This window comes from Rhinoderma darwinii, chromosome 9 (assembly GCF_050947455.1).
Source record: "Rhinoderma darwinii isolate aRhiDar2 chromosome 9, aRhiDar2.hap1, whole genome shotgun sequence".
Taxonomy (NCBI): domain Eukaryota; kingdom Metazoa; phylum Chordata; class Amphibia; order Anura; family Rhinodermatidae; genus Rhinoderma; species Rhinoderma darwinii.
The window spans coordinates 81,118,091-81,131,233 of record NC_134695.1 but is presented as its reverse complement, the minus strand read 5'-3'; the positions used below and the strand labels follow the sequence as shown (position 1 = coordinate 81,131,233).

General features: G+C 50.0%; 2 protein-coding genes across 3 annotated transcripts; one reads left to right on the top strand and one right to left on the bottom strand.

Moving 5' to 3' along the window:
* Nucleotides 1-1,268: 1,268 nt before the first annotated feature.
* EMC8 (ER membrane protein complex subunit 8) lies at nucleotides 1,269-7,192 on the bottom strand. The gene is made up of 6 exons (XM_075838293.1): nucleotides 6,809-7,192; nucleotides 5,345-5,562; nucleotides 3,865-3,941; nucleotides 3,109-3,178; nucleotides 2,573-2,667; nucleotides 1,269-2,307 (listed from the first exon to the last, which is right to left on the bottom strand). The coding sequence occupies exons 2-6, from the start codon at nucleotides 5,552-5,554 to the stop codon at nucleotides 2,148-2,150; spliced, it is 612 nt and encodes a 203-aa protein (XP_075694408.1). The 5' UTR covers nucleotides 5,555-5,562; nucleotides 6,809-7,192; the 3' UTR covers nucleotides 1,269-2,147.
* On the top strand, nucleotides 7,189-13,116 carry COX4I1 (cytochrome c oxidase subunit 4I1). Of its 2 annotated transcripts, none has more exons than XM_075838294.1 (5): nucleotides 7,189-7,264; nucleotides 8,159-8,263; nucleotides 8,780-8,944; nucleotides 9,378-9,509; nucleotides 12,839-13,116. In XM_075838294.1, the coding sequence occupies exons 2-5, from the start codon at nucleotides 8,191-8,193 to the stop codon at nucleotides 12,973-12,975; spliced, it is 507 nt and encodes a 168-aa protein (XP_075694409.1). In that variant the 5' UTR covers nucleotides 7,189-7,264; nucleotides 8,159-8,190; the 3' UTR covers nucleotides 12,976-13,116. The 2 variants fall into 2 exon arrangements, with proteins under 2 accessions (XP_075694409.1, XP_075694410.1); XM_075838295.1 differs by having other exon boundaries at nucleotides 7,215-7,264; nucleotides 8,164-8,263.
* The last annotated feature ends 27 nt before the right edge of the window (nucleotides 13,117-13,143 follow it).

Below are 13,143 nucleotides of genomic sequence, written 5' to 3'. Positions count from 1 at the left end.
TTGCGGAATAAAAAACTGCAGCGCAGGTCAATTCCTGAGAGTTTTACCGTGGAGATTTGTTCATCCGCCGTTCTGCCGTAAAATAACACCTCAAATTAATTTCAATGGGAGGCGGATCTTCCGGCGGATCCACCCAAACCTCCCGCTGAAGTGAATGCGAGGAGGAATACACTCCATGGACATCGCCTAAGGGTCTGTTCACACAAAGATTTTTTGCAGGCAGAAAAAGCTGCCTCAAAGTTCCTTCAGGAATTTGGAGGCAGATTTTGCCCTGCCTGCACTTTCTTTGCCGCGTTTTTTGGCTGCGGCCATTGAGTGCCGCGGGCGAAAAACGCTGTCTCTGCCTCCCATGGGAGGTTAGAGATGGAAAAAAAAGCGCAACTTGCTTTTTTTTTCCCCACTTGCGAGATAAAAAAAAAACAAAAACCTCCACCTCCCCCATTGAGATCAATAAAAGGCAATTTCGGCCATTTTTTGGTGCGGTTTCCACGTCAAAAATAACGCCACAAAAACCCTGTGTGAACTCGCCCTAATGTTGCAGATTTTTCGCAACAAAATCCATTTTGGAAAATCCACAGTATTTACGCTAAGTGTGAACCTGGCCGTATACTCCGGAGCTGAACTCACTATTCTGATGGTTATTACTGGAATACTACAGTGGAGAGATTCCGTAGGGAATTTTGAGGCAAATTTTGATCGTTTGCTGCGTTTTTCGCCGGCGGCCATTGAGCGACACGGGCAAAAACACAGCTAAAAACGCTTTCTCTACCTCCCATCGATGTCAATGGGAGGTCAGAGACGTAAACGGCCGAAGATAGGGCATGTCGCTTCTTTTTCCCGCGAGCCGGATTTACCGTTCTCTGGAAAAGAACACCTCCGCCTCCCATTGACATCAATGGGAGGCGTTTTCAGGATGCGGTTTCTGCGTCAAAAAAACTGTGTGAACAGGGCCTTATAGTGCAGGGGGCAGCTTATGGCTCTACACTACTGTGTTTTAGCTCCACCCTTCTGTCAGTCATGTGACCTAACAGCTCGCACTTATCTGAGCTCCCACAATGCACTGCTCTCTGGTAACAGAAAGCCATGAATGGACGGTAAGATATAGTTGAAAGTTACTCAGTTATGGAGCGGTTATGTGTAAATAATGAGGTGGAGTTCTCCTTTAAGCCTCCTACTAGTGATAATGAGATGAGATTCTTTACAGCAAGCTGTAAAATGAGACGGTCCCGATTGACCAAAGATTAATTGTGCGTCTGAAGGCAAAACTGTAAAGATTTCAGAATTGTATTTTTTTATTAATTTATTTCATGAAACAAACACCCGACCAAAGTTAAATTAAAATAGATTTTGTTTGGTCTGTAAAATAGCGTGCAAGGTCCCGGTTCCCCCGCAGAGGAGAGAACGCGTTATACGGAACAGTCAGGATTGGGTTTTCTAGGAGGAATTCGGACTTTCAGTGTAAGACGGCGCGTGAGGCTCAGAACGAGACCCGGAGTGACCGCGGCAGACGACGAACAGGAGACAAAGGTCTGAGCGTCCAAAAAGACCGCAAACCGTGAGGAAAAATAGTAGCAATGGAGCGATCTCTTCTATTCACTGACAGACAGCAAGGAGGAAAACGTAATCACATTATATATAAAAGAAAGTCTCCGGTAGCGATCTACAGGCGGCAGCCCCCTATATACTGGCCACCGTCTCGGGATTTCTTGGTCTCATGAAAAACCTGATAAAAAGAATGGAAATAATTGCGCAGCCTCGTACATGGGAGGTCCTTCACGGAGTCCGCGTTATTTCCATCATGGCGGACGATTTTTTTCTATTACTTGTTAATTATTACTATTAAATCGTCTGATCAAAAGAAAAAAAACTAAAAACGCAATCCGGGAGATCCCCCTTATAAATGATGTTCTCAGAATCCTAGAACCGCCCAGTTATTGCGCCAGTTTGTGGAGCGTGGACGGAGGTTACGCGGGTGGACCCCATGAATGGGGCGCAGTTAAGAGGCGCCCCCAGATTTTAACCATTACAACAATGTCTGTTTACAGAAACAAATCCCGTCCGGCAGTAGAAAACGTTTTTTTTACTTGACTCTTTCGACATTCGGCGGTCATCTTGCATAGCGTGGGCCCGCGGCCGCTCCCGGCACCTTAGCATAGATGAATGATGGACTTGTTGATTTCGGGGTTGGCCCAGTCATTGCGTAAGTCGTCTAGGTGGCTGTCAAAATCCACCAGGGTATCGTAAGCGCGGTTGTTCATGAGAGAGGACGTCACCCGCTGAGCCTCCGGCCAGTCCTCAAAGACGTCTCTGAAAACGGAGAAAAACGGCAGATTTATTCCTCAGCTACAGGCGCCCCCTATCAGAACGTCAGTCCTTGCGTGGTCGGTCTCTAGGAAAGCGGAGTGATCAGCAATATGGCTGCCTCAGGAGGGAGGTCACCCAGCTTTCCCAGGTGTAGATAAGGAGTAATAATAAGAGAACTTGAATGTGTCAGCGCTGCGCAGCCTCCTCTGTACAGCGCATTGATGACAGAGGGGGAGGGGAGGATATTACGGTCACTCCGTGTACTCACTCGTGCGGGTCTCGGGCCTTCCATCTATTATCATGGGGCTCGTAGACGTGCAGGGACGGGACGATGCACTCCACAGAGAGTCTGGAGTTGTCCACCTATAGAGGACACAAAGCAGAAGAGCCGCAGCATTACCGATATACCACCACCCAGGAAAAACAACAGCGATGAGGAATGTGGCCACAGGGGGCGCTGCTCAGCGTGGGGGCTACTAAGGACAGGAGCGGGTCCCCTCTCCCTGTAACGTGCAGCCCCTGACTCAGAGCTGGACACGAGCAATGACAATACAAGTCAATGACCGCTGCAGGATCACCAACCCCCCCCCATATAATACTCCACACTCCCCCGCACCGACAGGCAGACCTCCCCATATAATACTCCACCCTCCCCCGCACTGACCGGCTGATCCCCCCCATATAATACTCCACCCTCCCCCGCACTGACCGGCTGATCCCCCCCATATAATACTCCACCCTCCCCCGCACTGACAGGCGGATTACTAGGACCGGTCCCTGCTGGATAACGCAGGATTTCTGTACCATTATTAAAGCTGCGTCGCTGTACCCCTCTGCGATCCTGGAGGCGATTCTCTCCGCAACCGGGTTAAGACTGAAATACAAACACAAGAGATGATATAAACAGGGAATAAACTGCATTTAGTCAGACGGTTTCCTGATTGGATAATAAAAAAAGAAAACGATAGAAATCTTTCTATATCATGCTACAATGTATCAACCTGGCTTCTATTTACTCCATTTTCCAGTTTGCTAGATGCTGCCTGCAGTGTAAAGGATGGAGGTTTTCATTGTTTATCCTGGCTAGGTACCAGGGTCCAGTCTATAGGTCTAGTCTATACTGGATACACACACATATATATGAGACATTCGCACACATGTAAGGCTGGGGCGACACAGGTTACATGACCAAAAATCGCCGTGTCGCACTGCCGGCATCGAAGTTGATGAAAGTGAATGTGGCCGCATCGTGACGCCCAGGTTGCCACAAACACGACACTATAGTCACAAATAATCCATCAGGTCCTGATTTCTTGGGACGGTTGTGTCGCGGGCACATTTACTCGGATTGTGATGCGGGAAGGACGACAGCGATCTCTGGTCATGTGACCTGCGCTGCGGGAGAAGTGTAGCCCTTAATGCCACTTTCATGAAACCGTCAAGGAAACAAATGTATCAACAAGAACTTGACGTGTCGCGGATCTGGGGTTGTTGCGCAGCAGGTGATACGGTGCGTCGCCGCGGTGTCTTACCGTGAGAAGAATGTCGCGTGTCACTGACCTGTTGTCTTTGAGCCGCTCATTACCTTGATAGTAGCCGGCGATCACATAACTGTTCTCTTTACACCAAGTGTCAATCTAAGGAGAGGGAACGTGACAATGTGTCAGCGAGAAACCTGGGCCAACAGGGCGTCACTGTGCGGAAAATACCCCAAAAAACGGAAGAACATGCAGAACATCATAATCCCTGATCTGATCCCACCTGAAGGGGTTTTCGGGGACTGTAACATTAGTGGTCTATCCTTACACTGGGTCGTCAATCACAGATCGGAGGGAGTCCATCACCCCCGCGGTCAGCTGCATGAAGGGGCCGCAGCGCTCCAGCGAGGTCCGCGCCCCCCTCATTATTTAGCAGACACAGCGCCATACATTTGGTTGTGGATGTGGCTGGTACTGCCGCTCGCTGGATTGCCGCTGATCGGCGGGGGTGCCGGGGGTCTGACCTGCACCAATCGGATATTGATGGCGTATACTAAGGAGGGGTCATCAATATATTCACAGAAAACTTCCAGATAAAATCACATGGGAATGAATGTGAACCCCCGGAGGATTTGCTGGGATCGCGGCTGCAGCTTTTTAATTCCATTTGAAGTAAAATAAAGGAAAATAAAGCAGCAAATCAGCGACCGAATCACAGGAGAAAAATACGCAGCCCCCAAAGACCGCGCCACTCATTATATACAAGTATAAACCCTCCCTAGTGCCCCCTATAGGCAGCCCCTGTAAGTCATTGACACGGGATATCAGAGGCCCCCATCTGTAGGCAGCGCGGTTTCTGCTCCTCATCAGGGGGTTGGGGGGGGGGGGGGGGGGGATGAGCGGCATTAGACGCTGCTCTTAGAAGACACTGGTTCTCCGTGCGCTGACGAGGAGCAAAAACCTTCCAGAGATTATAAAAGAAAAAAGGAGTTTTAGTAATAGGCAGTTTTGATAAATGAGGCCATTTTTGTTTCTGTTCCTCAATTTTCAGTATCTCTGCTTGCTGTCAGTGAATGGTAACCTCCGGAGGATGAAAACCTGTTCTGACCTAATACTTCTCGCAGTTTGTTACAGTTGTATCCAGTCTAGATAACCCTCTGTTAGTGGTCAGTGAATGGAAGCATTTATTGTGGACATCCAGAAGCTGAAGACCCGTGGTTATCTAGTCCTGCTCACTCAGCTGAGGATTTGTTACAGTGTAGATAATCATCTGTTTGCTGACACATCAGCACAAATCTCTCCCCTGTATTGGACTCCAGGCTGATAGCTCTTACCTACACTGATACATTGTTACAAACCCTCAGCTGTGTGAGCAGGACATCATTCTAACGTTTTATCAGATTTGCAGGATTTAGCAGTGTACAGAGCGGTTATTCTGGGGGTCAGTGGTGGTCTCAGATCAGAGACGTCACCGTAGGTCTCACTTGTATCTGACTGACTGGACCTTCCCTGTAAATGTGGCTGCGCTATTATTAATTGCCGCATAACGGAGCCGCTCCTACCAGCGTCAGCGCCACCTCCAGCACCGGGGACAGAGCGATTGCACCATGGAAGAGCGGGATGCAGTCCACAAATAGGACCTGGTGCTGCGGAACATCTTTACGCTTGTGCTTCTCTGCCACCAGGACACCATTCACAGAGCAGGCCGGGTGCTTGGCGCTGTGAAGAATCATCTTGCAGTAGGCTTGTGTTGTTAACTTAAAGACCGGCATTTTCTGTGCTGGAGCGAGAAGAGAAAATGTATTTATTAATAACCCTCATCATCCTGATACAGAACAATCACCACAGAATGAAAGGGGGGGGACGCAGGAGGAGGAGAGGGGGACGGGACGCAGGAGGAGGGGGGGGACGGACGCAGGAGGAGGAGAGGGGGACGGGACGCAGGAGGAGGAGGAAGGGGGGGGGGACGGACGCAGGAGGAGGAGGAGGGGGGGGGGACGGACGCAGAGGGAGGAGGAGGGGGGGGGACGGACGCAGAGGGAGGAGGAGGGGGGGGGGACGGACGCAGAAGGAGAGGGGCAAGGAGAGGGGGGGGACGGAGGAGAGGGGGGGGACGGAGGAGAGGGGGGGGACGGAGGAGAGGGGGGGGACGGAGGAGAGGGGGGGGACGGAGGAGAGGGGGGGGGACGGAGGAGAGGGGGGGGGACGGAGGAGAGGGGGGGGGACGGAGGAGAGGGGGGGGGGGGACGGAGGAGAGGGGGGGGGGGACGGAGGAGAGGGGGGGGAGACGGAGGAGAGGGGGGGGACGGAGGAGAGGGGGGGGGACGGAGGAGAGGGGGGGGGGACGGAGGAGAGGGGGGGGGGACGGAGGAGAGGGGGGGGGGACGGAGGAGAGGGGGGGGGACGGAGGAGAGGGGGGGGGGGGACGGAGGAGAGGGGGGGGGGGGGACGGAGGAGAGGGGGGGGGGACGGAGGAGAGGGGGGGGACGGAGGAGAGGGGGGGGGGACGGAGGAGAGGGGGGGGGGACGGAGGAGAGGGGGGGGACGGAGGAGAGGGGGGGGGGGGACGGAGGAGAGGGGGGGGGGGGACGGAGGAGAGGGGGGGGGACGGAGGAGAGGGGGGGGACGGAGGAGAGGGGGGGGACGGAGGAGAGGGGGAGGAGAGGGGGGGGGGACGGAGGAGAGGGGGAGGAGAGGGGGGGGGACGGAGGAGAGGGGGGGGGATACGCAGGAGGAGAGGAGGGGGGACGCAGGGAATCTTGAACGTTCTGAACAGTTTTTTATTTTAATACTTCACGCCCATAGACCCCTAGATATAAAAGCTGGAGGGGCCCTTTAACAACAGACCAGAAAACTGGCATTACGTGTATTTACCTAAAATAATCAATGAATCAATAATGGGGCCGGACACGGTCTTGGGGCTCACACTGGGGGGTGCAGAGAATGAATGTAGTGGGGGAGGGCTGCATGCGCTCAGTGAGAAGGTGACACGTAACAGAGTTACTATCCCCTCCCACCTGTCTCACCTCCAGGTTCCCGGTCCGTTCTTCCGGGTATGAACCGTCTGTCACCGCGAGTAGTCTTACACACAGCCGTAAAGAGAGTAGCCGGCGGTCGCACACACAGCACAGGCGTAAAGTGCCTGAGATCACATGGGTCTGAGGTCACCGGCGGCCATCTTTATTTAGGGCACAGCGATGATTTCATGTAATTAGTCCGCTATTGTGGCTATGGTTTTGGGACCGACACTTTCCAGGGACAACCGAGGACAGCTCCGCTGATGCTTACATTACGTCCGGTGACAGCTCTATGACAGGCGGGGTCATTGGCTAAGGGGCGGAGCTACGAGTTGTCGCTATGTACAGAGTCCTCCAGGACGTCCCGGCGTGCAGTTCGGTGGTGGGCGGTGCCTGCGCTCTGTCCGGACTCGTCCTCTCGGTGGTTCCGGTGTCCTCTGTTCTTGGCAGGAGGCCGCGGGTGAGGTGAGTTCGGGGAGATGGCTCCGGGGAGGACCCGGCTGAGCCTGGCGGGTGTCCTGTGCCCAGGGAGAATACCCTTCTATACAGACACCATGTACTATAGACTGATATATGTGACCCCACATCCTGCGTCACTGGTAATTCTAGAAAGTGATCTTATCCTGCCCTTTATATGTTACTCAGGAGACTGTACTCATTACTGGGAGTTATCCTCACATGGCTAGTGAACTACAACTCCCAGCATACCCGACCAGGAAGGCGTGCTGGGAGCTGTAGTCCAGGTTCTGGGATCTGATGACTTGATGTCCTGATTATGAGGTGTTCATCTCGTCTGGAGACTTAAAGGGGAAGTCACCACTCTCTGACCCCAGATGTGATCGTATATGGGGGTGTGATGTTTGGGGCCCCTCGAGTCCTGGATGGTGTCCTTGTCTTTCAGACTAGGTCACCTTATTGGTCGGTGTAAAGGGTCTGACCTCTGCAGCACCTGCAGATTATCTTTCTGGTTGGGGTTTGCAGTGGGGGCCCCTGATCAGAGACCACCCCACAGCCCAATGTCAGGCTAGTTCTGGTAAAGCTTCTCTCTAGTCTCTGACCTCCTGTAAATAACCGCTCTTGGTCTGTAGGGAGCGCTCACTAAGGCCTCGGGTGGGTTAGGAGATTTCTGCACTTTACGCTCTGATCTTCAGCTGGCGGCGATCAAGTCCTCTAATCTGGAACGCAGCAATAATCGTCCTCTGCTGGTCCGGAGCTCGGCGCCTCCTGTAGATCACGGTGGCGTTCTTGATTATTGCAGCTTCACCTTGGTCTTCAGTAGGTGCTCAGGATTGGTGAAGTGCGTGTGTCCGATGGTCCAGCAGTTCGGAGGATTGTAATAAATATCTGCTCTTGTTTCAGTCCAGAACGCGCTCGGATCCCTTTTCTCTAGAATGCTGTCTTCACGAGTGCTCCGCTTGCTTGGGAGGAGAGCCCTGTCTACCTCTGCCGGCCTGCAGGGTCATGGTACGTATCATCCCTATAAAGGGTCACTCCTCACCTGTCTAGTAATGTCAGTTCTCCAATAACTGGCGGGTTGTCACTATTAAACTCCTGCATTGGGGAGTATCAGCCAGACATTGGAGATTCTTCTTTTTGCTGTGCGGGGGTGTATAAGCGCAATGTCCTGGACACCGGTATCTGATGTGACCCTAGTCTGGTAATTGCCAGTAGTTCTGGTAGGAAACCAAGGTCCAGGAGTCGGATATCACAGGGAACAGCCGTACTGGGCACCTACAGGCAGAGGAAGCCGAACTGAAGGTCATAAAATGTCACCTGTAATAGAGGCGAGAGAAGGCACCAGTGAAAGATGTGGGAGCCCCGCAAGGAATATATCCTTATATAATACGGCGGCGCCGCTGCTCCTTTACCTACTTCTACGTCCCGTCACGTTCATTTTAGACATTGCCTTAATGCAGAATCCTATAACCTGGCTCAGAACTACATGATGATCCCGTATTGTGCTGTTTCTTGTACTTGCAGCCGGCGTCGCCATTCCGGAGTACACCCTCCCCAGATACAATGACAATCGCAGCATCCCCCTGCCCGAAGTTTCTTACTTGAAAGACCTCACGCCGGAGCTGAAGGCTCTGAAAGAAAAAGAGAAAGGCCTGTGGGACTCTCTGAGCGCTCAGGAGAAGCTGCAGTGTGAGTAGCTGCCGCCATGTTGTCTGTCGAGGTTTTTGGGTGACTGGATGACGGGAAGTGGCTTTCGAAAAACGAAGTCGAACATGTATAGCATCGCTCTGCCGTGGGACAAGGCTTAACTGGTTAATATGAGATTAGAGGGAAGTCTCTGCTTATTTCTTCTTCTCCCAGGATCCGCATGGCTCATGTCCATTGGCTGAGCCGGTCTATACCAGACACATGGACAAGCATGGCGCTGTTTTGGGGGTTGTGGCAAGCAGAAGCCTTCCTTCTATTCCCATACCAACCATTCAATCCTATACATTGTCGGTCAGGAGAATCTGAGAGGGGGTGGGGGTTTGCTCCCCTCATGAACACAGTGGGCTCAGAAGCGTGCGCCTACCGTATTCGTTGTGATCTGTCTACGATTATATTGATCTACGTTTTCCTCTAGTGTACAGCATCAAGTTCAACCAGACATACGCCAATATGAACAAGGGATCAAACCAGTGGAAGACGGTCATCGGTGGCACCCTCATCGTCATCGGCTTCACTGCCTTCATTATCATGTGGCAGAGGAAATACGGTAAGTGAAGCGGGACCAGTCGATGACGGTGTCTGTGTATGGCGGTGTCTGTGTATGGCGGTGTCTGTGTATGGCGGTGAGCGGCAGGAGCAGGTCGCTGTCATTAATCATCCTGTATCTGCTGACAGAACATGCAGGGGGTGACATACCTTGTGGCTTCATTATAGCGGCGCCGTGCTCTGTCCTTGGAGTGGTTACGAGGTTAATATTAGAGAACTGATGTTTATACTATTGTCATAAATAGCTGTAGGTTCACTGGGTACAGGGGAATTCTTACAATCTGGCACCCAATGCAGCAAAAATAGTCCCATGCTGGGTTACTGGGACATTGCCTGATAGCGCTGCACTGGGTGTGATTGTGTAACACCCTCACACTGGGGCTTATACAGGGGTATGACTTTTGTCTGGACTCCCAACACATGGATGTTTTTAAAGAGTCTCTGTCACCACATTATAAGTGGCCTATATTGTACATGATGTGATCGGCGCTGCAATGTAGATTACTGCAGTGTTTTTTATGTAGAAAAACGATCATTTTTGACGGCGTTATGACCTATATTAGATTTATGCTAATGAGTTTCTCAATGGACAACTGGGCGTGTTTTACTATATTAAACTAGAGAAAAAGAGTCCGTATATATCCACATATGAAAAAATTACACATCTTTATTAGTAATAAATACATAAAATTACAAAAAACAGAGAATCTAAAAATGGATCCTTGACTAAGTCACAAGTACCTATATTAAATCACATTAGAGTATACAGTTTTTATTAATAATCGAAATTACTCCTACACAGGGTACATCTATAAGAAATAAGATGCAAATACAAAAAGTACTGCAGACCAGACAGTTAGCCTAAGGAGACTAGTGTTCCTAGGAAAATAGCATAGTGTCCCTATGACTCCAGCAAATGCACTTACCCATGTTTTGAGAAGAATCGTGTGACCCGGAGTGTGGAAGTACCCCCGACGCGCGTTTCGCTTATAGCTTTCTCAAGAACACTAGTCTCCTTAGGCTAACTGTCTGGTCTGCAGTACTTTTTGTATTTGCATCTTATTTCTTATAGATGTACCCTGTGTAGGAGTAATTTCGATTATTAATAAAAACTGTATACTCTAATGTGATTTAATATAGGTACTTGTGACTTAGTCAAGGATCCATTTTTAGATTCTATGTTTTTTGTAATTTTATGTATTTATTACTAATAAAGATGTGTAATTTTTTCATATGTGGATATATACGGACTCTTTTTCTCTAGTTTAATATAGTAAAACACGCCCAGTTGTCCATTGAGAAACTCATTAGCATAAATCTAATATAGGTCATAACTCCGTCAAAAATGATCGTTTTTCTAAATAAAAAACACTGCTGTAATCTACATTGCAGCGCCGATCACATCATGTACAATACAGGCCACTTATAATGTGGAGACAGAGACTCTTTAAGGCCTCATGGCAGTTCTGTTGTCCTAGTGCAGGCCCAGACTGAGAACATCTAAACAGGGGCCTCCGCTGATAGACCACCCAAACACACAGTGGGTTTAGTACAGATTTTGCTGCATTGAAACCTCTGTACCAGAATGAGCACGCTCTGGTTTCCGCGCGAAGAATGCTCCGCAGCACGTGGACGGGATTTGTTCAAATCTCCTCTCCGTGGCTGGGACTGTAATCTGCAGAATTTCTATTCCGTGTGAAGGGTGCAGTAAAGTGAGTCTCCTGCTGCAAACTTCCTGATAATCCAAAAGTGTGTGTGTGTGTGTCACTGCTAGTTGGAGCTGCTATTATAATATAATAGGAGCAGGTTCCCCCGTTGATCTTGAAATGGTCCGTTCTGGTTCCCGCCACCCTTCTAATGATGTCACTGATTTACACCCTCGCTGTGATCGCCCCGACCTTACATGGTGATGAAATACAGAGGACGGGCGGATCTATCAGATATTTACAGTACAGACATCTGGTTTGTATCATTCCCTGTGAGGCTTAAAATAAGTGACTAAGATTTCAAAGCCTCGTGTTTTTTTTTTTGTTCTAGAATTTCGCTTTAATATCAAACCAGTTTGGGAAGTAACTTGGCGTCCTCCGTTGTCTCTGCTGGAGTTTTACCTCTGTAGTAGAAGTACAGAATAGCCTGAGCCCTGCGTCCTCCTGTCACTGTGCAGCTGTCCAGGCAGCGCTATATCCGCTGTAACCTAGACCAGTATACACATGTATGCCGCCAACCGTATAGTCACCGTGTACCAAAAACCTGTATCGGGCTACACCAAGATATATGCAGCATAACTAAGAAATAACAAGTGTGACATAATCGGAATGAATCTAATAAAATTCCATCTGTGTTTTTGGTTTCTATTAAAATTCTGACTAAAAATGAGCCGCCGGTTGATCGTAATTCGGCTATAATGAGCGCTCGGGGGATCAGACAGGCTGAAAAGGAACGTGACCGAACAATGATTGTGAATATCTGCGGGCTGCAAAACCCAACAACGTTCTAATAAAGACCTATTCAGGAAATGATTTTACCCCAAAACTAGTTTAAGACAATAAAAAGAAAAAACAAAACCATTCAGGGGTGTCCAGAGCCCTTAGAGAATCTGTGACAGAAAACATTTAACATGTCATGGGTTTTGATCTGTGGGGGGGCCAAGTGCTGGGACCCCCACCGATCACTGTAACGAAGGGGCAGAAGTGCTCAGCCGAGTGCAGTGGCCCTTCGGCTGTGATGGGATCCTTCAGCTCTTCTCGGAGAGTCCGGTCTTGGCCCAATATGAGCTCATAGGAGTCTAAGAGCCAATCTACAGCCAACCCGGCCTCCTAGAAGAGCCAAAGTGATTCCATCAGCAGTGCGAAGTATTCGGTCAGGATGGGATTTCAGTCTTTAGATGTAAACAAGATTGGAATGTTTTCATTCACAGACAGCAAGCAGAAATTTTATAGGTTGTGAATAATTGAAACAAAATCTTTTAGAAATTTGCAGACCTTTTTGTTATAAAATAATTAGTGATCCCAGAATAGACAATTATCACCTGCACATACGATAGATGAGTGTCTGATGCTCGGGGCCCTACTACTGGGACCCCCATCGATCACTAAAACATAGTTCCTGAACCCCCCCTAGTCCTCAGGAGGAACGGGGGTTTCTGGATTGGTGGGGCCCCTGGCGTTCAGACACTCGTCATTTAAGTGTCCGGTGCATAGATACGATGTGACCCCACAGGACAGAGCTTTGGGTTGTGGGCTGCAGCAGTGATCAGTTGTGTGACCGGACGCTGTCGCCCCTTTTTTCCGTGTCCCGCGCTGTGAGTAACGCCAGTGCCTTTTGTTGTAGTGTTTGGGGAGATTCCACACACGCTGTCCGACGACTGGATCGCCATGCAGACCAAGAGAATGCTGGACATGAGGATCAACCCCGTGGAAGGCATCGCCTCCAAATGGGACTATGAACGCAACGAGTGGAAGAAATAAGCGGTTCTGCCCGGCCCGCTCCAGTTCTGGCGACCAGAACCTCGTTTATTTTGCTGTGGTCCATTCACAACAATACCTCATCGCTTATTTACTGGAATGTTTCCTCTTGAGTTGTTACCAATAAAGTGCTGGTTTACTTGACTCCGCAGCTCCCGTCACTTATTCCAC

Bases quoted from the DNA above. Each gene is read 5' to 3' on its own strand.
- EMC8 (XM_075838293.1), bottom strand. From the start codon at position 5,554: ATGCCGGTCTTTAAGTTAACAACACAAGCCTACTGCAAGATGATTCTT. The intron at 3,179-3,864 runs GTCAGTGACACG...TTTGTATTTCAG, and splicing joins GAGCGGCTCAAAGACAACAG to TCTTAACCCGGTTGCGGAGA. The intron at 2,668-3,108 runs GTACAGAAATCC...TGTCCTCTATAG, and splicing joins GCGACGCAGCTTTAATAATG to GTGGACAACTCCAGACTCTC.
- COX4I1 (XM_075838294.1), top strand. From the start codon at position 8,191: ATGCTGTCTTCACGAGTGCTCCGCTTGCTTGGGAGGAGAGCCCTGTCT. The intron at 8,264-8,779 runs GTACGTATCATC...TTGTACTTGCAG, and splicing joins TGCCGGCCTGCAGGGTCATG to CCGGCGTCGCCATTCCGGAG. The intron at 9,510-12,838 runs GTAAGTGAAGCG...CTTTTGTTGTAG, and splicing joins CATGTGGCAGAGGAAATACG to TGTTTGGGGAGATTCCACAC.